The sequence below is a fragment of the Schistocerca serialis genome, chromosome 3, assembly GCF_023864345.2.
Source record: "Schistocerca serialis cubense isolate TAMUIC-IGC-003099 chromosome 3, iqSchSeri2.2, whole genome shotgun sequence".
NCBI lineage: Eukaryota > Metazoa > Arthropoda > Insecta > Orthoptera > Acrididae > Schistocerca > Schistocerca serialis.
In genome coordinates, this window is record NC_064640.1 from 355,141,395 (window position 1) to 355,165,697 (window position 24,303).

The following is a 24,303-nucleotide window of genomic DNA, read 5'->3' on the forward strand; positions in this document are numbered from 1 at the left end:
AACTTATAATCAGTAATCAGTCCAAATTTTACAGTTACGTTGATCTTCACAAATACAACACTAGAAGTAAAAATTACCCTTTAATGAATCTAACTTCGGCATAGAAAGAGATTAAATATGCAACTGTACAGCTCTTTAAAAGTCTACGTACGGGAATAAAATGTTTAACAAATAGCAGAAGTGTTTCCAAAAGTAGATTAAAGAGCTTTCCGCTTAATAACTCCCTATACACCATAGAGCAATTCTTGAGTAGAGATAATTAGTCATTAAAAGAAGCAGAAGAAGATCAAGAAGAACTGTAAATGGCAAACATGCAGCCATTATTTTCAATTTTTTATTTAGTTGTAGATAAAAATTATGTGTTTGTTGTCAAATTCCACATCATAATAATTATCATGAATTTTATGTGTGGAGCAATTAACAAACTTTATGGAACAAGCAACAAACCAACTGATAGCTTTAGTGTGCATGAGGGGGATCAGGTAACATATACAAAAATAAGTGTTTCTCACTTAATAGTTTTTGAAAAAAGATTTCATAGAACACTGTGTCTCGGCACAGGCACCAACATCTGGAGAGCAGTAAAGCCTTAACAAAAGCCACCTCAACACAGAATGCAAAGAGCACCTCTGTAGCAATGAAAGGGTTAAGTAACCTTCCACAATAGTTCACCGAGACTAGTTATGCTAACAAATGTGTCTTCAGGTTGAGTTTAATGTAGGTTCATTTGGGAAACAAATACATTACAACATTTATATCTCTTCCAGAGTATGGTACATTAGTTTGCCTTTGATATAAGGATTGTGTACCAGTTGTCTTCAAAACTAATGCCTAGAAATTACATTTTACTGTTGCACTCATGTAGATAGAGTTCTCTCTTAGGAGAGAAATGATGCTTAACAAGTTTGACTTCATAATGAATATAATTTCTGGCATCATTTGTATTTCTACCTATGACATGTTCTTCATGAACTATTTTTCAGTACAACTACCAGTTTGTCTCAATATTTTTCAAACCATTACCTACAAATCAGGATATGGATTCCAGCAACAACAAAATAATGAAATAGACCCTAAGAAATGAGATTTGATCAAGGTATAATTGATGTTTGGTACATTTCACCACTACCTCATCTGTAGGAGCAAGAAATACCATCTCCTACAGCAGAAAAGACTGTATTTATCATATTGTTTAAAACACACACATAATCAGTGCTATTATTTCAGCATCACATAAAATTAATTTTACTTTACTTCCCTGTGCAGGAAGTTTAGTTAGCAATACTGAATTCAATGTATCGAAGTAGTGTAGAATCGAGTGTCATCAATATTTGTATTTCATTGCCATAACTTTAATTGAATTTACTCCATTAACTTCAAATGATTTGATTCCACACAATTTCATCATTTATTTTGTGATTTTTCTTAAAGATAAACAGTTACTCATTTTGAACAAAATTTGTAAAATTTTGTGATTTTGCACTTTGCAGAAAATAGGTACCTTTAATAATGAGTCATTACTTGGGACTGGAATAATTCACATTTTCCGATAAATCCAAAATAAATGTGAATTCTGCCTCAAAATGCGAAATTACTTAATAGATGCCATTTCATAGCGAACTGTATCCAGATGAGCTATTTGTTAGCGAAAGTTTGAAATGGCTGTATTTTCTGCATAGAATATCGAAAATGTAAGCAGTCACTGGCATTATACACCATATGACGAAACCCAATTTGGATAGATAATGTGCACAAGGACCTATGTGCAAAACAAAGTGTACAAATGCAAGGATGTATCAATACACTCAATGATCTGGTGTGATGCCAATTGTGGATGATTGAGTGGTCTGTTTAACACACACTCGCGTAATGCAATGTACCGCTAGAGTTCCAGCCTGTATCATTAACAATACTCTGCAACTTCAACAAGCAATTGTGTGGTAGCTACCCCGAATGTTTTGTGTTGTGTGTTACTCATTGTTTTCTTTTCTTATTTTGAAATAAGTGAAGCGACTAATCCTTCTCCATCACAGATTTCAATTATGACTCTTACAACACCAGAAGAGATCGGCAATCCCTGTGACAGTGTGTCAGTTCTGCTGTAGGCTGCTGCCCAATGAAATGGATGCGGGGTTTGTTTCCCCACACTGCTCCTTCCCCTGTTGTGGTCAAAATTCTAGTCTGTTTACACTTGCTGCCGTCTGTGACTATAGCCTATAATGCCCTCTGTGCTATAGTGATTGGAAAACAGTCTTTAATGTTTTTTGATGGTGCAGAAATAATTCTTCTAATGTTAAAACCAAGCTAACGTATGATTGATTTACTTTACGCTAAGTGTCTTGTCAGTTCTATCTGTAGTGTTGTCAAGCATGGGTTGTAGGGCTATGAATGCCCACGGAAGGTCGAAATTAATAGTCTGCAGATTTTTTAATCTTCAGATTGGGCAAGAAAAGACAAATAATGTCCAGAAACACCTTAATCTGAGAGGAATTCAGTTAACTGGTGAGAAAATGCTGGTGCTTTGCAACAGAACAATCTTTTTTGAAAGTATAAATACAGCCAAATGAAGAAAACAAAAGCCATTTCGGTAGAAAAAGTTGTTGAAGTGTTTTCAAAAACAAACATGCCAGTCAAAAGCCCCCAATCAGCACTCTTTTTAACAGTTGATTTCAAAGAACTAATAATTTGTCTATTTGCACTCATGTAGTGTGTCAACCTTTTAAATTTGTGTGTCTAGTCATTTACAAACTAAGAAACTGGACACGAATTTTGCCAAAAATAGGTGCTACATTTTCCAGTCCCTAGTCATTACACATGCTTGTCCAACACCCTTTGCTGTGTCTAATGTCCTATTCCGCTTCCTGCTACTTGCTGTTTTCTGTGTATGTTCCTCTGTACCAACAACTCTGATTGATACCTTAACCAAGGAGGGAAATTGGTGTCTGTGCATGTGACTAGGTGACTGACTGGGTAAATGTTCATACATGCCTGAAGGAAAAGACACTGTGGTGACTACAGCTGTTATGAAATACATTAAATGTAATTGCTGCTGCAAATATGGACAGCCATTGCTGTTTAACGGAGTGACAACAGTGAAAATTTGTGCCAGACCAGGACTCGAACCTGGATTTCCCGATTACCACAAGTGGTCACCTTATCATTGTATGCATGTCCAAAGGAACAGTGCATTGTAATTCTGAATAACACAGGTACTGAAATATAATATTTATCTACTGACACCGGGCAAAGTGACTTTTGCCTAAAATGTCTCCCCTGTACGAGAATATACATATGAATGTACGAGTGCAGGTTGTAGACACGTGGTTGGAAACATGTGGAAGTTTGGGTCTGGCCATGAGTCGTGCTTATATAGCTTAATGGTAAGGCAACTGCTCACGATAAGCTGGAAATCTGGTTTGAGTCCTGGTTCGACACAAATTTTCTCTGTTGTCATTCCGTTATACTGCTGATGGTTGTCCATATTCACAACTGTGAATACATTTAATGTATCCGGTTAAATTATAGCTGCCCAATAACTGATTGGTTGAGTTAGTTCACAGATTGTAGGAAGTCGGTGACATTACCACCATTAAAAGTTCTGTATTTATTAAAGCACTGTAATGTTCAAACCCATCTTAAGCTTGAGCACAGATTTTTCATGTGCTGTTTTGTCTGTGGTGCCTCCTTATATCCCAAAATCTACAGCCTGAGTAATTTCGGGGGAAAAGCCCCTTTTCAAACTTACTAGAGCATATCGTAATCATGATCTAGAAGAAAAGGCGATATCCACTTTTGGCATGCAAACTTGGCATTAGTTTGGAAGGAGATGCACTTCAGTGGCTGTTAGGTTTTTAGTGCCCTTTCTTCACAAATTAGGTTTGGCAGATAGCAAGACGAGCTCTTGTTTAAAGAAATTTAAGTCAGTTCCTGTTGTGTGTGTCATTTTAGACCATAGAGTGTTTATGATCCTGTCTATTTATTGTTGTAAATGTATTTATTTTTATATTATATATGTACTGTAATATTTACATTTTCTGTAATATTTATTTAACTGCAAAATTTGTTTTTTAGTGTTAGAACCTGAGCTTTAGATATTAAAAATGAATAGTAGTACTACTTTTATAATACCATAACACATCAGTAAAACTGACATGTTCAGTACCCTGTGATATATCTACAACACAGCTCTCCGGAACACAAAATATATAAATAAATCGTACAGCTCATGGTTCATTGTGGTTTAGCAAGTGTTTTCAGATGTATTGTATCAATGAAATGTACTTACAATTTTCCATTTCAGTACTTATAAATGAGAATTAGTGTTTTATGGAATGTTACAAAAATGTTTTCTTGTGTTTGGGATGACTGAATGAATTGGCAACTGAAAAAATGTTGATCTGTGTAGGTTCGTCAAACTTGATTTGTTGGACAGTAATATGTTAACTGGAAGTGCAAGAATGTATAAAAAAAATTAGTGCCTTGGAGACTTTTATTTACTTAGTTTTTAACTTTGCGTTGGTTTTCAAAAGATTTAAACCTGTAATCAGTTTCAGATTAATAAAGTTAACAGTGAACATTTAAGAGAGCTAAGTTATGCAATTCTGTTTTTATAATTTCCTCAGATCCAGACACTTTGTTGTTCCATTCGAAATACATTGCAGCAGGATTAATAACGAGCCTCTTAGGTTAAACTCTCATATTCTTGGTTGTATGTAGTTATTGGAGGGATTCACATTAGAGTGAGATGTTCTAGTATTTGATGAGACATAAATGCATCTCATGAGATTGATTTAAATGTGGTGTGATTAAAATAGAGAATTTGTTGTATTGTAGGCTGGAGTAGTGGTAACACTCAGTATCGGGCACAGTACCCTCCACAAGGACCTGTTCCACAAGGGCCTCCACAGTGGAACCAAAATGCTCAACGAGCTGGTGGTCCTGAGCCTGGTCAGCCAGCTAACAGCCAGTGGGACCAGCACCGCTACCAAGCTAGTGGACAGTCACCGTATCAGCCTCCACAACAGGTATTGTGTTACAGTTTGAATTACAATGTTCTCTGTCACTTTTGCCCATATAGGGTTGGTTGTTTATGGTTGAAGACATCCGTAACCATAATTTTTGTGTGAACTGTGTATTTCTTACTCTTTTTGAGATTGAAGCTGTTAGTGAAACTGTCAGAGATGTTACTATAAATAATTTTAGTAACACAAGTATTTTATTCAGAGTCTTATTTACTTCTTTCTTTCTTTTTTCCTTAAGGCACAGAAGCAGTGGGTTCCAAGTATGCAGACTCCTGGTATTAATCAAAACTCACTCCTAAGGCCACCGATGGTTAGCCCACGTGCTCCATTCCGACCGGAAGGAAAGCCATATTCGATGCAGCAACTACCGGGTTCAAAGGTTCGCTGCTTCTAATTTTTTCTCACTCATTCTGAATTTTCTACACACATCATGAGTCTACTTATGGTGTTGCTTTTTGTACCATGTCGAGATACTGAAAGACATTTAGAGAAGCCTTTGTTTCGTGTGCTAACAACTTGAGGACAACCTGTGTTATAAAAAAAAATTAAGAGGCTTGTACATTACAGTATGTCAAAGTCTTTGCTTCGTATTGAAAAATAAACACATTCAGTGTTTTGTAGACACTGTTCCAAACCATTGTGTTAAACTCGGGTCATGTCGTGAAATGATTTTGCAGCACATTGTGAAGTCGATGTACTTTTATTTCATTAAATGAAGTGCCCATAATAAAGAGTATGTGCATTTGGTCTTACATCACATATGGCTCGTTTTGTCTGTTCTATTAATAAATAGTCATAAATTGATTCCGAAGCACGCATTTGAAGTCAGCATTTAACAAATATTAACACTGTCGAGGGCGTGTGTCTCTATGGTAGGCATATCTGGCAAACACATAAAGCTTTCATGTTTGTACTGTGTTATGACCAATAAATAAACCTGTTACAGATATTTAGTAGGGTTCCCTCAGCCTCGTGAACACTAATGGGGAGCTTTGTTATGGCATAGTGGTAGCTCTAATTCAGAAACTTGACACTAGCAGCTGACAAGGTCATGTGCTGCCTGTGAGTCTTCGTAATACTACTGCACAGTGCTGATTGAGTGGATTTTCAGAAGATGGTGTCCCACAGCTCTAATGTATTTGAAAAATGTCATATTACCACCTTGAAGTGCTGGTAAAATTCTGTATTTACCCAGCTAGTTTGTCATCCCACATCATCAGGTTCATAAAAGTACTCACAACCTAAGATTAGGTGAAATATAAAATAATCATCATCAGATGATAAAACGGTGGAATATTCACTGTTATTACACCATAATATAAATTACATCCTCAGTCTATAAAAACTGTGCTATGTAGTGTGCTCATTCATGTTATAACCGTAACCAACATTAAAACTTTGAACAGATTAGTACTGCATATCTGGTATGCGGTACGAATCTGTTCACAGCATTAATGAGGATTACAGTTATAACATGAACAAATACACTACTTAGCATAGTTTTTATAAGCTTAGAATGTAGCTTATATTACCTTGTGATAGCAGTCAATAATTTGTGGTTTTATCGTCTAACGATAATGATTTTTAATTTCACTTAACATGATGCCATAAATATTTTGATGAACCTGCTGATGACCAGACAACTGAAACTGGTTGATAAGGAATTTTACCAGCAGCTCAAGGAGGTAATATGCAATTTTTCAGATGAAGTAGCGGTCAGACAGCAGGTCAGTGTTATATAGTGTGATAGTGCCATAGAATTTTAGTTCTTATGATGTGTAAGTGTGAGAATAATTCTGCATAGTGCTTCAGCTGCAGTCCAAGATTTCTTAAGTTCAACCATGAGTAAGCTGCATGGTTAATAAGTGAGCCATTTAGTAGGTTGTAAATGAGGCATTTAAAATTTGAGAAAGGAACAAATAGTGCAGTGTCAGGATGCTCAAATGTAGTTGCTTCATTTTTGCCCCATTAAAGCAGCTTGTACAGTTGGTATTCTGTATTGGCTTTTGACTGAAGCACAGAGTGACTGAATGGGATTGCCATCAGATGTACATGGCTATAGGTAAGAGAGCAACTCGGCTGCTGCTAGGACCATGAGGTAAACTGCAGATACAGAGATTTCAAAGATCATATAAGGTTTGTGAATCTGTATCACTATTGAGATTTCATTTAAAACAATAGGCCCTGATCTCCCACTCCACACACACATACTTTCTGGTTCCATCAGGAAACAGGTTAAGATGAGTAAAATTAAAGAAAAATAATAACAAATCATATTTTCTTAAAGCGTTTATTAATGATTCTGTCAACAGTTGCGGTATTTATGTTAGGCGGCTAGTTTCAAACCTTACAGGTTCATTTTAAAGTCTGGCCTACTGAGGCTGCACTGACAGTGCCTGATATTAATAATAAACATCAAAGAGGCAACATAAGCTGTATAAATGTTTCCAGAAAAAGTGCTACAATCCACACATGCCTTTTACTAAGTCAAAATCAGACTCATGCATTGCCTCTTTGATGTTTATTATTATTGTTCAGGCACTGTCAGTGCAGCCTCAGTAGGCCAGGCATGAAAAAGAACCTATAACATTTGAAACTAATTGCCTAATATAAATACAGCAACTGCTGACAGAATCATTAATAAATGCTTTAAGAAACTTAATAAAGTTACTGTTTCCTTGGCAACAAAATGTTGAAACTGGAAAAAAAAGGTCATCTTGATTAAGGCACTACTTAGTTTGCTGTGTTAGAAATCAGTATGCATGTTGACAGTAGGTTTTGAGTATTTTTTTATGGGACTATATACACTGCTGAAATAAAGCAACAGCCTCAAGGACAGTCGTTTTACTGACCATTGAGGTGACAGGTTGTTCATCATTCAGATCAAACGAAACTCCCATCACAGTAAATAGTGCCCAGTCGCATCAATACACAGTGTATTCCCCTCTGGTGGTGATGCAGGTGTGTTTTCTCACATGCAAACTATCATAAAGGTGTCAAATGGCATCCTGTGATAGATTGTCCCAAGCATCTTGTGCCTTTTATAGTAATTTGGTCGTGGTTCTTGCAGGCCCCCAGAGAACAAGTAAGTTCCCACTTCATCATGTCCCGTACATGTTCAGTAGCCGAGAGATCAGTTGATCTTGGTGGCCAGGGCAGTTTCTGTACACCACAAAGAGCTTGTGTTGCAGCAGCTGTATGAGGATGTGCATTATCCCATTGAAAAAGCACATCCCTTTCTATGAAGAAATGGCAGTAGTGTGGGGATAATAGCCTGTGTAAGGCAACGGGCACTGTTTGCTTTGGTTACTTTAACCTGCAGAAACACCAAATATGACCATGACTGCTCCCCCCCCCCCCCCCTCCCCCAATGAGACCTGGGATGTGACCAGCGTGTTCAGGGCAAATACACTCTGGAGTAGGCAGCTCACCAGGTCTACACCATACAGGTGTGTACATCCATCACTAGTGATGCTTGACAGTGTTGTGGTATCAGTAATAGTCTGGACAGAGCCACATGTGATCTTATCCCTGCTGCAAGCAGATGATTCCCAGTGCTCCATGATGACACAACAGGTGCAACATATGCACAGATTTTGGCCCTGGATGATAATCGATCAGACACCAATGCTCGCACAGTGCACCTATGTCATCGTGCATCTTTACTGTGAGGATGTCCAGAGCCTGGTATACAGGTATGGGAATGTTCCACAAACCTTTGCTGAAAGCAGCAACACGCCACTGATATATTGTGTCCAACATGTGCAGCAATCCGTTAATACGTCCGCTGCTTCCCCCAGGACCCCAATGTGACACCATTCAAATGGCTGAATCTGTTCAACAGGAGTGCTGACTCATCAGTAGGGCGTGGTTGTACCCTAAAATGATTATGGCAAACTTGGTATAGTTACTGCCTGCAGAGTCAAAACAGAGGGTGCACAGACAGGCCTTCAGACTGCCATCTGATCACTAATGACTGTGACAAATAAAGCAATAACACAACCACCCCTCTGTATATGCACATACTATACAGTGGTGCCACCAAACCCAGTCCTTCGAGGATATTTTTTGATATTCATTGAGTTTGTTCATGTTCAGTTTTTATTCAGGTATACACAGTTAATTCTTTTCCATTCTCTCTCTTAAATATGAGCACATTAATTTACAAAAATGTGGCTCTGATCCTATTATAGCCATCCTTAATGTGGAACAGAAGTGACAGTGGTTTGGTTCAGTTAATAGTAGTGCAAAGTCCAATTTATTTATTATTTCTCATTGTAGAAAAGAATGAATTAAAAGAATAAAGGACATAAATTATCATCTTCAGCTAAGAATTGTCGTTTTAAAAAATCTTGCACACTTGTGCTCCACTTTGAATGCTTATGTTCTGCAGCTTCTCAATCTTTGTTAAAAGCCATCTACAATGTTCATATTAAAGATGAAAATAGATTTGTACCCATCATGTATGCTACCTACAAAAATAACAGAATTTTCCTATTGGATAATATATTGCATTACACAACTTACTTCTTCCTACTTCATATCACTTTACCCCAACCTTACTATGTACCACACTAAACTAATAAATTTTGTGGTCTGATAGGTGGAGAATGATAATGAGAAATAGTGAACTCGGCTTGTGGAAGAATAACTCTTTCGAGTCGCGAATATTAAAAAAATCATTGGTGGAGTTATTGAATCCCTACTGGCATTGTGGTGTTGAAGCTTCACTACAGACTCTGAATGAAAAGAGTTCATCTATAGATTGCTGAATGAGAATACCATCAACAGGTACCAAAAGTAGTTACGTGGAATGATCGTGCTGGTAACATTAAAGAAAATGGAAATTCAGTGAACTACATGACTTTATGAAACAATTGCAGTCACCAACTGTTTCGGTACACATTATACAAGTAGAATTGGAGAGGCTTTATTGTTTATCAGGCAGAACCATTGGAGACTGTCAGAATTTTCAGATACCTGCCTAGACTGTACATCCCCACAAAATATGATACATGCCATAAAAATAAGAACCTGGCTAACCACTAGTAAGATCAGTAGTCAGAAGTTCATAACTTACCCTCCACTATGCAAATAGTCTGTGAAATAACTTAATGCTGTAGTTATATAGATTTCAAAAGTTGTGTGCCTCTTCATTTTCTGTTATCCTTGTAGCAGCTCCACATGACCACACCACTTACCGAGACAGTTATAAGGAACAAGCCCCCCTCCCCTGCCCCTTCCCCAGCATTACAGTCAGAATATTTCTTCTCCTTTGTCTGTTTCCCTTTCTTGTGCAGACTTTGAATCATGAATGCTTTTTATGCACTTTTTAAAAGTTATATTGCGTATATTCATTTTGATCACTTCATCCGAAGTCAGCTCTCATATTTTTTTGGTGGAGTATACAGGATGTTGTACTGTTATGACTCATTATGGCATATCGTTCTAACCCATTACACTGTATTAAAGTACCGTAGGTTGCCACTTGTACATAATGGCTGACGTTACATATACTTGCCATATCCTTTTTAATGTTCAAACTGGACTGCTATATGCAAGTTACTTGTACTTTGTGCAGAGATGCCACAGTGCCACCATACCAGCAGAACAGCTTGCCTCTAGCTGTTATTTAGTAATGACTGGGTAAAACGAAGGAACAAATTGCCAATCATTCCCAAAACATGAATCACTTCATTCCACAGAGAAGCATGACTAATAAATTTTGCAAGGTAACTTGGAGGCTATTATAATACAGTATTTGTTACAGTGTTTAATTTTTTTTGCCTCATCCCTTTTCAACTTGCTTAATGATTGTGCAGTAAGTTATGTAGACTTTAGATGACAACAAGATAGGGGTTTTATTAGTTTCTGTAGAGGCATTTTCTCTCCTCCTGAGTATTTCATACAGGTAGATGATCTTGCATTACTCTTAATGTACCAATTTCTTTAATTCTCAATGCATGGGCCACTTATTCAAAGGCTTGCAATTTTTTAAGTATTAAGTCTGTTCTTCAACAAAGCATGATAATCCTGGTGAGTATAAATTTTGCACATGTTTAAACTTTTTGAATTTGATTTTCTCCCATAGCCCATTTCATAGTATAAAGTAAAACTTATTAAAAAAAAATCCGAATTGAAGTAGAAAAAATTACATGTGTTAAGTTTTGTCAGTTTTGCTGACCATGTTTCGTACCAATATTTATTTCCTACTGGTGTCTTATTTCAGGCGCAGCCACCTGGGATGAATAATGCGCAGGTCTACCAACAACAGAGTGCCCCAAAGCGAGAGATCGTTTTCCCTCCAGAAAGTGTGGAAGCAATATTGCCTGTTTTGTATAAACGCAAGCGAATGACACGAGGGGATGTAGCACCTGTAGAAGCATGGAGGCTTATGATGAGTCTGCGCTCTGGCCTACTGGCAGAGAGTGCTTGGGCTCTGGATATTCTCAACATCCTTTTGTTTGATGATAGCACAGTTGCATATTTTGGACTAGCCCACATGCCAGGACTACTTGATGTGCTGTTGGAGCATTTCAGACGCAGTTTAGCTGACATGTTTGACTCGCCTCTTCCAGATTCTGGGAAGAAATGGTTCCAGGCACCAAAGGTGGAAACACCGGAAGTGGACCTAGGGCAAGTTAGAGTGCCAGTTGATCCTGCAGATCACATCACATTAATGAAATCGACACCAAATTATACTCTTGTGACTAGAAACGGTGAGGTAGTTCGAATTGTGAACAGAGATAATGAGATTTTTGTTGTGGATAATCGGAAGAGCTGGGACATTGAAGGTGACTTGGCAGAAAACTATGATGTGGTTCAAGACCCGTGGCAGTTGACCTCTTCAGACATCAGTTCGACGAAGTACATTGTGTCATGTTTCCAAGGAGAGTTCGGTAATGTTCCATTTGCGAGACTGCTCGATGACAGTAAAACTGTAGGTGCCGAAGAGGAAGAAGATTGTCGGACAAAAGTAAGTGAAGAAGAATCGTATCCCATTGAAAACTTGAGTGTAACTCCTCCTATAGTGCTAAAAGTGGAATGTAGTGATGACAACGGTGTTATTGATAGTTCGAGCAGTGCATCTAATGTGATACTTAATGAGGAACATTTGATTAAAGACAGCTCCTTCGTTGATGTGCAGGATAGTGATGAAGTGAAACGGACTAAAACTATTTTGAGTGATGTGTTTTCGCGGATAAAAACGGAAAATACGGAAGAAAATTCATTGCTGCCTGAACACTGTGTAGACCCCTTAGAGCCTCCTAAAGAAACTGTAGAAGTGAAAAAGGAAGCAAACTGTGTCGAAAGTGAGAGCAGTAGTAATTATGAAAGGGAGTTGCCGCATTCTCCAAATGTACCAAAGGATATTGAAACAAAGAGTGATAATGCTGTATCAGAAACTAGTGACACAAATAATTTTAGCAGCAGTAACATAAAAACAGAACATACAAACAATGACAATAGTTCTAATAGCAATGAGAGTAGTATATTCAACATAAGCAAAGGTGATAACTGTAACAGCACAACACCGAATGAATCCAGTTGCAATTATAAGATCAAAGAAGGTGTTGAAAGTGAAATTATTGCCAGTGAAGAAAACAGTGAAGGTAATGAAAGTGCTGGAAATGCTGTTGGAGGAACTAGCCTTAACAATTGCGAATGTTTAGAAAGCAATGAAAGTAGTAATGGCAACAACAGTTGTGACGAAACTGTAAAAGAACACGAAGAAATGGAAACAGAAATGGAACAAGATGTGTTCCTCGAAGGTTCTGAACATGAAGGAAAAGACATAAACATGGAAGATGACTATGGTGACGAAGCTGAAGAAAAGTCAAAAGTAACAGATGTGAGACCAGAGATAAAGGGAGAAAACAGGGGCGGCATACAAATAAGGGATCCTGCGGGAACGTTGAAAAGAAGACGTATGTCAGATTATGAAGACGAATGTTACGCGAGAGATGAAGCGAGCCTTTACCTTGTTACTGATACACAGGATGCAAAGGCAAGGCGTTGTGTTTGTCTTTCAACTATTTTGAGGAATCTGACATTTGTCCCGGGCAATGAAGCAGAGTTTGCCAAAAATGTTACATTCCTTGATTTGTTGGGGAAGCTTTTACTCTTACACCACGAACATCCTCCTCGTGCACAGAAACAGCGCAATTATGACCGTGAAGAAGATGCTGACTTTGCAGATTCTTGTAGCAGTTTACAAGGTGAGGCGGAATGGTGGTGGGACTTCTTGCACCATGTGCGCGAAAATGTGTTGGTGACAGCGGCTAATATTGCCGGTCATATGGACCTCGGTCAACATCCTGAGGAAGTGTCGCGGCCCGTAATTGATGGACTTCTTCACTGGGCAGTTTGTCCAGCTGCTCATGGTCAGGACCCATTTCCCGGATCTTCAGGCTCGTTGTCACCCCAGCGCCTCGCACTGGAAGCTCTGTGCAAATTGTGCGTAACAGACTCTAATGTAGATCTGGTTGTAGCTACGCCACCCTACTCCCGTTTGGAACGTCTGTGTGCTGTGCTGACACGACTTCTGTGCTGGTCAAAAGAGCAAGTGCTACGAGAGTTTGCAGTGAATATGCTGCACTACCTGGCCGCTGCGGACAGTGGTGTGGCACGTACTGTTGCACTGCAGAGCCCGTGTGTGTCCTTGCTAGTAGCATTCATCGAGCAGGCGGAAGCTACTGCATTAGGGGTAGCCTATCAGCACGGTATCGGTGCACTTATAGACAATCCAGATGCTATGGGAACCAGTCTGGATATGCTGAGGCGTGCGGCTGGTACATTACTTCATCTGGCACGACATCCTGAAAACCGGCCGCTCTTCCTGCAGCAAGAACAACGTCTGTTATCCCTCGTCATGAGCCAGATCCTCGATCAGCAAGTGGCAGCTGTAATCTCCAGTGTTCTTTTCCAGTGCTCATGGCCCTCTTCGTAGCATGCACAGCAGTTGTAGACAACTAAGTGGTGATACTGGCACGGATGTTTCCTTCTCTTGTGATTTTTGCTGGAACATATTGTGAGAGATGACTTTTAAGTCTGAATGTAATGAGGACTGAGTTTCCGGTTCGTCAGTCCTTTATTCCTTTCTTTTATGCCTTAAACAGTCAGACTGTCTTTGATTTTTATATATATATATATATATATATATATATATATATATATATATATATATATATATATATATATATATATACACATGAAATATAGATACAGTAAATACCAAACAGTTACGTAGTCTTGCAGCGAAACGGTTGCTACAGCAGTAACACGAGTGGGGCAGTAACTCAGAATTACCAGATGAGACTGATGGTGCCACTTCCAGCATTCACCAATATCTGTTACGAGTCGGAAATTTATTTTGTATTTATCATCAGATGTGGTTGGATGTGAATGAATGTGGAAGTTCTGTTATCTAGAGCTATGTGTCGACTGTCTTATTAGTGTAGGGCCATTGCTACAAATGCTGTTGAGGGACAGTGGAATAATATTAAATACCAGAATACACATTAAGTAATCATGCATATAGTTAAGTAAACTGAATTAGATTCTTTAGAATACAACACAAAATTGAGTCTAAGAAACATGACTTGGAGTGCAGGAAGTTAAGGTGCCACCACTGCCGTGTTACTTGTGGAACAGGTGAAAGTAAGTGTGTCTAATTATTTACTTTGATGTGTGGAAGTGACGTGGGGTGTAACATAATTGAGAAAAGATTGTTATAAACATTTTCTTTCTAAACACGCCCTTGAAATCTGTTCATTGATACCCATTGGATAAAAAATGTATAGCCCATTTTATCCTACTGATGGCTGATTTTCATCCCTCATACTAAGACCTCTTGTGGTCATGCTAAGTACCTTTCCCTTTCCTTACTTTCATATTGTTATTACTGTGCAAATGCTTTATATATGTCGAACAAGTCAGAAATAAATGTACATAAGGAGTACTAAGGCAATTGTTATCATTCCTCCTTGGTGTGCCTGTTAGGTGGATGGCTGGTAAATGTAGTAGACTGAGGGACCTATCACATTATTTATAATTTATTTCTTTTACACTGTTATCTACATGTTAAAGTGTGCTTCAAAATTTCTTTTGCTTACTTGTAAGCTCCCTTTTTTACAAATAATTGAGATACATAGTATCCATTTGTGGTGGTCTCATTGTATTATCTATTCATTCTGTTTGTTTCTCACTGGCTACAAAATTAGATTGTCTTGAGTGTACTTACTCTCCACAATTTCTTCTCTCTGATTAGTTGTACTTGGTTTCTAATACTTCAGTTTGCTCAGTATTAAAAGCAGAAGCAGAATGTGCTGTATTGATTCAAAAAATAAAAACTGAAGTATTAAAATGACCCTTAGTAAGTATTTTCTACGTTTTTGAGAGTATTGTTTCCTTCTGTGCATCTTGTCTTAACTGTTTCCTTTGTCTGATGCTTCTCCCATGTCCCCTTTATGCATGTGTTGCATCTGTTGAATATTTCAGAATGAGTGGTGGTTTGACACACTTTTAAGATGAAAATTGTTAGCACAAAATTTGTACATTATTTATTTAATGTTTTCATTAGTTAATGTATCTGTGGTCTCGTGTTCATTTTATTAGTTGTATGTATGTGTATATATTGGACGTTTTTCTGGAAGGCTTCCTCTATACAATTGCAGAACTTCATAGAGACATCTTCCGTGTGATGTGTTGAGAGTAAACAGTGGAAAAGTTATATGCTTGTCATTTTAAGTTGCTGTGATTTTTTTTTTGTCATCCTACTACCCTTATAATCTCCTCCACATGATTAAGTATTTTGTCATTTGTATACTTTTTTAAAAAATGAAGAAAAGGAAGAAACATGTTTGATATGAGATACTCAAGTTCTTGACAAGGTTGTTGTCAAAAATATTTGCTACAAATTTTATATTTATGGCTTCTGATATACTCATAATTGTTGTCTTGGTAGTAATTCCCTGGCACCTTGTATTAAAAGGCTATGCTATTATTTTGTTAAAATGGTTTCTGCATCGCTGCTCCTGTATCAAATTGTTGGCTGACAACTGTTGCATCTCATGTGAGAGCAAGACATTTATAGTTTTATTTTAATTGAATTTACATAAACACAACAGTGTTCTGTGCATGGCATTCTTCTCGATTTGTTGCAGATAAATAAAAGTTCTGTTTTGCTATGTTTATGCTTTGGCTGTGGAAAGTTTGCTGTTGCAAAAATTTAGTGTGTTACAGAGGGTTAAGTTCTATGTTTTTTGCATATACACCATCTGATCAAAAGTATCTGGATACCTGTTAGTGAACATTAATATGGGATGTGTCCACCCTTCACCTTTATGTCTTGAACTCCACTGGGAACACCTACAGTGAGGTGTCAGACTGTCTGTGGAGAGGACTGGCAGCATGTTCTACCTCAAGAGTAAAAACCAGAGGATGTAGTGGTGTTGGATGCTGAGGTCTTGTGTGAATTTGACATTCTAACTCACCCTAAAGGTTCACTGGTGGGTCCAGGTCAGGACTCTTGGGTAAGCCAGTCCATTTCAGATGAGTTATTATCCTCAGACCATTGCCTCACGGGTGCTGCTTTATCACTGTAGACTGTCATGCTGGTGCAAGTGATAATTGTCTCTGAACTGTTCCTCTGTTGTGGGTAATACACAATGCTGTAAATTATCCTTCCACACCTAGCATTTCCTTAACTACAATAAGGGACCACACTCTAAACGCATAAGTCTCCCTTACCTTAGCACCACCTCCTGTGTAAATCACTGTTGGCACTACACATGACCATAGGTAATGTTCTCCAGCCATTAGCCAAACCTAAACTCTTCCCTCAGTTTGCCACAGGGTATAGTGTGATTCATCACTCCAAATCACTCATTTACAGTCATCCACTGTCCTGTGGCATGGCTCTCTGCACCACCTCCAGTGTCACTTTGTACTGACTACAAAAACATGGGGCTTCTAGGGAGCTGCTCATCATTGTACCACATTCTTTTTAACTCCTTATGCACAGTCATTGTGCTAGCTGGGCTACTGGTGGCACTTCGGAACTATCACTAATAGTCAACATGGACAGTTATAGAAGGTTTGAAATGCCCTCAATGGATTTGTTACTCATATGACATCCAGTGACTAGTCCATGTTCCAAGTCAATGAGTTTCCATTCTGTTGTTACTGCTTCTTTACTGACAGTATTCTTCATCTCCTCTTATATTAGCGGGTCTGTCTCTAGAGATATCTAGTTGCCAGTTCCACATTATACAGGGATGTTCAGATATTTTGATCAGATAGTGTATGTAGTAGTAGTCATGGTGCATTGAGAAGTGAAGCTTGTCTACAAAAACCTGGAATACCTTCTACAATGTGCTAAAAGAACACAGTTGGGCAAAGTTATTGTTGGAGGAGAGCAGATATTTGTTTCTCCAAATACGTCCTTCAGTGTTCTGCATTTAGAGTTTTCAGCTCCTTTACACTATAAACAATATCCAGTTCAACAATATAGTGATGGATATGGCCTATTTCTACAAAACATTCTCCTTTCACAAATAAAAGATTGCAATAAACGAAAGACAACTTTAAGACCACTTCATGTAAAGCAGTTGTAATATTGTGCCATGAAGGAAATAATCAAACTGCTGTAACTGAAATGCGCACTCCTGTGAGTGTGCCCTCCCCCCCCCCCCCCCCCCCCTCGTATTTTAAAGCATGCACTGTGACCTGTGCTTGATCTCTTACAGCATCAAATGTGGCTTTTTATGAAGTTTCTTGCATCTGGTGTTGACGACAACAACAATGCTATATGGAGTGGATACAAAAAATATTGTATTATTGGTAGGAATAGATATATTTCTTACCATTGTAATAGTCTAAAATAGCTCCAGAAAGACAATCTTCTGTTAACACTGGAGACAAGAAGCCACATAAAAGGGCATGTGAAGATGCTGTAAGAGCCAAAGCAGTTGAAGGTAATATCATAGTGTATAATTTAAAATGAAGTACATGAAGGCTGAATTTAAATCTAAATACAACAAAACAGTTTTATTGTTGTAACAATTGACTGAAGGCAATTGATTATGTATAGGATAATGCTTCCTGCCACCCTCCACCCCATTCTGCATAATTTCTATTTTCTTTGAGCCTGTTATTGCCAGCTGGTAAATTCGTGATATTTGATGCATTTTTCCAGTTGGCCAATGTTATTGCACAGTTTTATAAGATTTCAACCAGCATTTTGTCAGTGAAGATAATTGTCTTCTCTCCTAGCAGAGTTACGTTAATTTCATGCTGGCACAATTTCTATCAAAGTCAACACACTATCCCCTTCTATGCATTATTTTTTGTTTTCTGATTAATCTTACATATCATTATAAGGAACTCAACTAATTGTTATTTTGGTCCAGTCCTTGAATAACATGGTCAGTGATATTTTAATTAGATGCCACACCACTTTGACAGTTTTTTGATTGATGATAAAAGTTACGACTTGCCGACTGCATAATCCCGATAGAACTCGAGCTACACTGTCACATTTAAAGGTAGCCTTTGCATTTGAAATTATTTTTTAAATATACGGCATTAGTGGTTTTTAAATCAAAATTTCCTGCAATTTATTGAGTAATTGAGCTTGTAAAAATGGAGAGAGAGTGAGAAGAAGGGGCGGGGCAGGAGGGGGGGGGGGGGGGGGGGGGGACAGAGGGGCAATTAGGAAGCATTACTGTCTGTTGCGGTAAGTAACTGAATGTATGTGCTACGCTCTTTTTTGTACATGAAAAGCTATGTAAAAAGTTTTCTTTGCAATTCTTTTACTTGATATTCGCAATGCTAGTAATTTTCTTTAATACTACTAGACAGTGGATGTTTAGAAGAGTACGCTACTGGCTGCCAATGGCTGGGCTTTAACTATTTTCACCCTGTTGTGTGGAGGGAAGAAAGATACATGGGCTGGTGTAGTGGCAATAACTTCTTTTTTTCTGAAACAATAATTCAGTTCTGTTTGGCAATACAGATTCTTCATAGAACAGTGATCTTATCTATTACTGCTTAGGACAGATGTATTTCTGACCAGTGTGGTAATGTAAAATAGCTCCAGAAACACAGTCTGTATTTTTGTTGATACCAGGCATAATTCAGACACAGTGTGTTCAGAAAGTAGCTTTGCAGTTACATATATATTCAGGAAATGATGATCAGAGATATCTATACAAGTCTTTGCGATCACACTCTTAATTCTATTGGAAAACCCTTTCTACAGACAAGTGGGGGGGCTGGTTTATTGAGGTGATGCATTTCTCAAAACACTCTTCCAGAAGATGCACAGAATTGTTAACTGTGTATACAGTGCCATCTTGTTGAAACAATGAGTACTTGATTTTGTCTTCATTTAGCTGGCCAATGGAATTGTGGATCATTAAACAATAACATTTACTGTTCATGGTTTCTTTAAAAAAAATAAAGGTCCAAAAATGAGCTGCCTGGGTATTGCTACCCACACTCCAAATTTTTTGATCGAGCAATTGTGTTTCAAGCACAGCACGAGGATTCTCCATTGATCATAATCATGTGATTTTGTATGTTAATGTGACGAGAGGTGAAATGAGGCCTCTTCAGCACAGAAGGTGACAGCAAGAATTTGGTGTTATTCCTCTCAATAAAAGATGAAAACTATCTTCAGTAGCAGATTTGCTTTTCATGATATGCATCCTTCAGTTTTTGTATTGCTGCCATTTTATACATGAACAATTTCACTGTTTGCCTAATTGCTTTATATGAGGTTGCAAGCCTCTCTCTGGAAATTTCTCAATAAGTCAACAAACTGTATTATGGTGAAGTGCAGCTCTTTCCAGAAACTGTTCTGCGAATGCCTCCTGCACTAAATCTGTGTATTTATTGCCTTGTCGAAATGTGTTCAGTGGAAAAAATAAGTTCCTCAGTTGAAAGCACTGTAATTTTCAAACTTACAGAACATCGAAGCACTTAACATTGCATTCAATAGCTTTTGTAAACTGACCCAAACTGTTAAACGTTCCACATCAGTAGAACAAATTAATAAATAGTCATGTATCTATTGAAAAAACATCTGCCAACTTGCGTTCTTCCAACTTGTGTTCTGCCAACTTGCATTCTGCCAACTTTGTTTCAAACTTATAGTTTAATCTCGGCCCATAGTCCAATATGTAGCGAATTTCTAAATAAACTATGTTTTGGTTATTCTCCTGTAGCAAGACAAATCTGGGCTTAGAAGACATTATTTGACAACTGCAGGAGGTATGAAGACAGCTAAGGCCCCTCTTTGTTAAAGATTTTATTAGATAATGAAACTCATGTGATTGCCAGTTGTGAAACACCTATTACAGCTGACAAATAAATTCAATTAAAGTGTTCATTATGATGCACAATCTACGATCATTTGCACAAGCAACCTGAAATGACTTAAAAAAGCTGCTAAAATATCTCAACTGCTAGTATGCACGAGTAGTCACTATTGCATGGTTTTCATGAACATGGTTGATATTACCACCACCAATAAACCTACAAGCTATCTACAATTTCTCTGTGGGTGTATGATAGCTACTACTTGTATTTTCCTGTTGAAATCTACTGTTTTGGCTGAGTACCTGTAATAAATGCAGAGGTACAGTATCCTCATATCAGATGAGCAGATGTTAAAAATCAGGTGGTTGGTGCATACTGGGAATACTGAATGGAAACAGTAGAACAAGTAATGTCTTTGCTTTTTATTCAGTAGTAAATCGCCACCCCAATTTTTCCATTACTCAGAATGGACATATTTCCCAGGCAACACAAGTTTTTAGTAAATTATGTAATATCAGTGGTCACTGGAAATTTACATATGTGAACTGAAAAAAGTTTGATATCAAAGTGTGTGAAATAATTTGTGGGCACTTAAAAGCTACAGCACAAGTATGTATGTATCTGAATAACTTTACATGTGGTGACTTTGTGTGCTACAAAAGAAAGTAAAAATGAATACCTTATGTGTGCAGAAGTGTGTTTGCTCAACATTGTGATGAGGAGATAACTCAAAGAATGTATTGTTGTTGTTGTTGTTGTCGTCATCGGTGGTGGTGGTGGTGGTGGTGGTGGTGGTACCATTGTCCGTTTATGTTGGAGAACTGTGGCAGATTAAGGTTCGTTGTTTTGAATAAACTGAAGTAATATTAATGTAAATGTGGAACTGCCAAGGTAAGATACGATCAGTTTATTGTTAGACTGACCTTATCTCATGGCATTATTTTAGAATTGCTCATGTAAAGTGAAAAGGAATTTTCCATCCACACTAAAAACTCTGGTGTGTCAGTGATTTAAGGGTCAGACAATATAACCAAAGGTCTGGGATTTAATTGTCAGTTGGTCCTAGGAATTTTTTCCTATCACTTCTCGCTTCTTTCACCTCTGGCAATAATATCAAAAATTGCCAAGCTGCACCACTGTTTGGAGTGCACACCAAACTGTACATCACCCCCTCCCCTCTGTCTGTAAATCTACAAGTCACTTCAAAAGTTGGAGGAAAGCAAGGACATGATATCTGCAATAGGACTGCGCCTAGTAACGCACTGTAGCTTTCAAACCAGCTTTTGGTTGATGACGAGTCTACCTTTTTAGCACAAACTCCAGCTTAGAAAATGGTTTTTAGAAATCTGTGAACAGTTGCAATGTGTACTACTACTACTACTACTACTGCTACTACTCTATTACTAATACTTGAAAGGAAAATCATTTGTATAATCTGAATGTTGTAACTGGAGTGGGGAGGGGGTCCATATCGGAATCCAGCCACCATTGTGCTTACTGACCACAGTGTCAGCAGGGCATTAAATCATAACAGAAAGGAAGGACAAGAGAGAGTGCCATTGTGTTCATTGATTCTTTTTTTCTTTTGACTGCACATTGGAATTTATTGTGGCTGCATTTAAGTCCAGAATGTTGCAAGTCCAGAATGATGCAACCCATGCAAGGTACTACTGTTTATCTGCTCAACACTATGATGATATTATCAATATCTTGAAGCAACATGCTGTCAGGATTAAGAAAAAATTATATTTCACTACTGTATAAACTGCTTCACAAATGTAGAGTGCATAGCCACATATTAAGATCATTTATACATAGTCTAGTCACATTAATGTGACCACGACCCACGTTCAAAATCATTGTGTGGTAACCATTCACAAACAATATGTGGTAGCACTAGCAGTGGAGGGTATATAAAGCATTTTGGAGGGACGCGAAAAACAGTGCAGTCGTTGTCGTAATGCAGGAACAGAGCGATTTATCTGCCATCCGAAAGAGGATCATCATGGTGTTCAGGGCAAGGGTGGAAGAAATGGCTATGTTTATAAACTGTTCAAGTGTAACCATTGTTAAAGTATACTGTGCATGGCAAAATGGCACTATTCGAATCTGGCACCGAGGCATGCACCACAGGCCCTAGATGACAGGGGTGAATGGTGGCTGCAGAGATGTGTAGAGGGGTTTAGATGTGCAACTGTTGAGCAACTGGCCACTCACATGAACCAAGGGGCCACCAACAGTCTGCGCAATGACTACTGAGCAAGCGTTGCTGTGTACGGATTTCCACAGTAGGCGCCTGCTTCGTGCACTCGTGCCGACTGCTGTTAATTGGCAACAAAGGCTGAAATTTGCATGGCAATACTGCAACCGGATATCCACTGAGTGGTCACAGGTGGCCTGTTCAGGTGAATTACATTTCATGCTCCATCGGATAGATGGCTGTTGGTAGGGACAGTGTGAAATGCCTGAAAGCAAAGGGTCCAGGCCAGAGGACAGAGCGTTGTGGTCTGGGGAATGTTTTTGTGGCATTCCTTGGTGATCTTGTCATTCTGGAAGGCAAAGTGGATCAACGCAAGTGTGCATCTATCCATGGAGACCATGTCCACCCCTGCTCATTGTTTGCTTCCTCAGCACGATGTCATCTACCAGCAGGATAATGCTACATGTCAGACAGCTCACAGTGTATGTGTGTGGTTCAGAGAACACCAGGATGGGTTTACTGTAATCCCCTGCCCACCAAACTCATGAGAGCTAAACCCAATCTAGAATCTGTGGGACCATGCCAATCGGGCTGTATGTGTCATGGAGCCTCAGCCTAGAAACCTAGTGCAGCTGGCCATGGCACTGGAGTCAGCATGGCTCAACATCCCTGTCATTACCTTCCAGGACCTCTTTGACTGTCTTCCTGAACATCTCACAGTGGTCTGTGCTGCAAAAATTGTTAACAGCCCGTAAACAGGCTGTCTCCGCATAGTTAGCAAACACCTAACAAGCAAATTGTTTAGAGCTAAGATTTCAGAGGGAGTTCACATAATCTGTTGTGTAAGCTGAGAAGTCCATGAACAATACAACACATTGAGCAAGTGGTAACTATATATTATTGTGTTGTGTGCAAGATTACTGAATCTTGTAAAAGACAGGCAAAATGAGAAATTATAATGAATGAGTGTGGACATGTGAGTGGCAGATTTGTTATAAAAGTCATATAATTGAAAAGTGGACAGATAGTGCTAAAATTGCCAGTGAAAGCCAAAGCCCCAAGCTGCTATAATTAAAATGAGATTTCTGATGTTTAGCTGAGTAACAGTGAGATAGTAAATGGGATGTGCTACAGTAGGAGTTCTGTTTACAGCAAATATGCTAAGTACTTAGGTATAATAACTGATAAATCACTGCCATTCAAGGAGAGTCCTAAAGATACAGCTATCTCTTAAATAATCATTGAATGGCGTCTCACAAAAAATTACACATTACAGAAGTGCTGTTGCTCAGCCAGTACTTACCATAATCCACAGATTTGAAGGAGTGGTCCATATGAATTGAGTAGATGTGCAACTGATTGACAACATACTGATGACTACACAGTCTGATTGTGCAGGGGAAGGTACATTGAAATTCCTGCTCAGTCTTTCAGTTTCCTTCAACAAGTCCAATAACCTTATTCAACTTGGTACCGCTCCTCCTGTTAAGATGTTGCAAAAATGTTAAAACTGATGTTGTGTGTGCTCCCTTTCCGAACACATCATCACTTTTATCTCCATGTCTCACGATGCAAAGTTAGAACCTGTTTTCACCATGCATATGAGATGTTTTGAAGAAATTTCTGGAACTTTCAGTTAATACAGTTATGAGCACAACCACTGTGTAAGGTCTTCATAAGTGAATGCATCTGCTGTGGCTAATCAATTGACAGATGCTTTACCTGTCCCACTTGTAATATATCTATGCTTTAAACTGA

The 24,303-nt window shown here is 38.4% G+C and overlaps 1 protein-coding gene across 1 annotated transcript in view; it reads left to right on the forward strand.

Moving 5' to 3' along the window:
• The window catches only part of LOC126470824 (uncharacterized), a 59,821-nt gene extending 45,850 nt beyond the window's left edge, over nucleotides 1-13,971 (forward strand). Inside the window, exons 35-37 of the mRNA XM_050098835.1 lie at nucleotides 4,834-5,024; nucleotides 5,260-5,400; nucleotides 11,251-13,971. Coding sequence (XP_049954792.1) covers nucleotides 4,834-5,024; nucleotides 5,260-5,400; nucleotides 11,251-13,971 — 3,053 coding nt within the window. The remainder of the gene's footprint in view (nucleotides 1-4,833; nucleotides 5,025-5,259; nucleotides 5,401-11,250) is intronic.
• The last annotated feature ends 10,332 nt before the right edge of the window (nucleotides 13,972-24,303 follow it).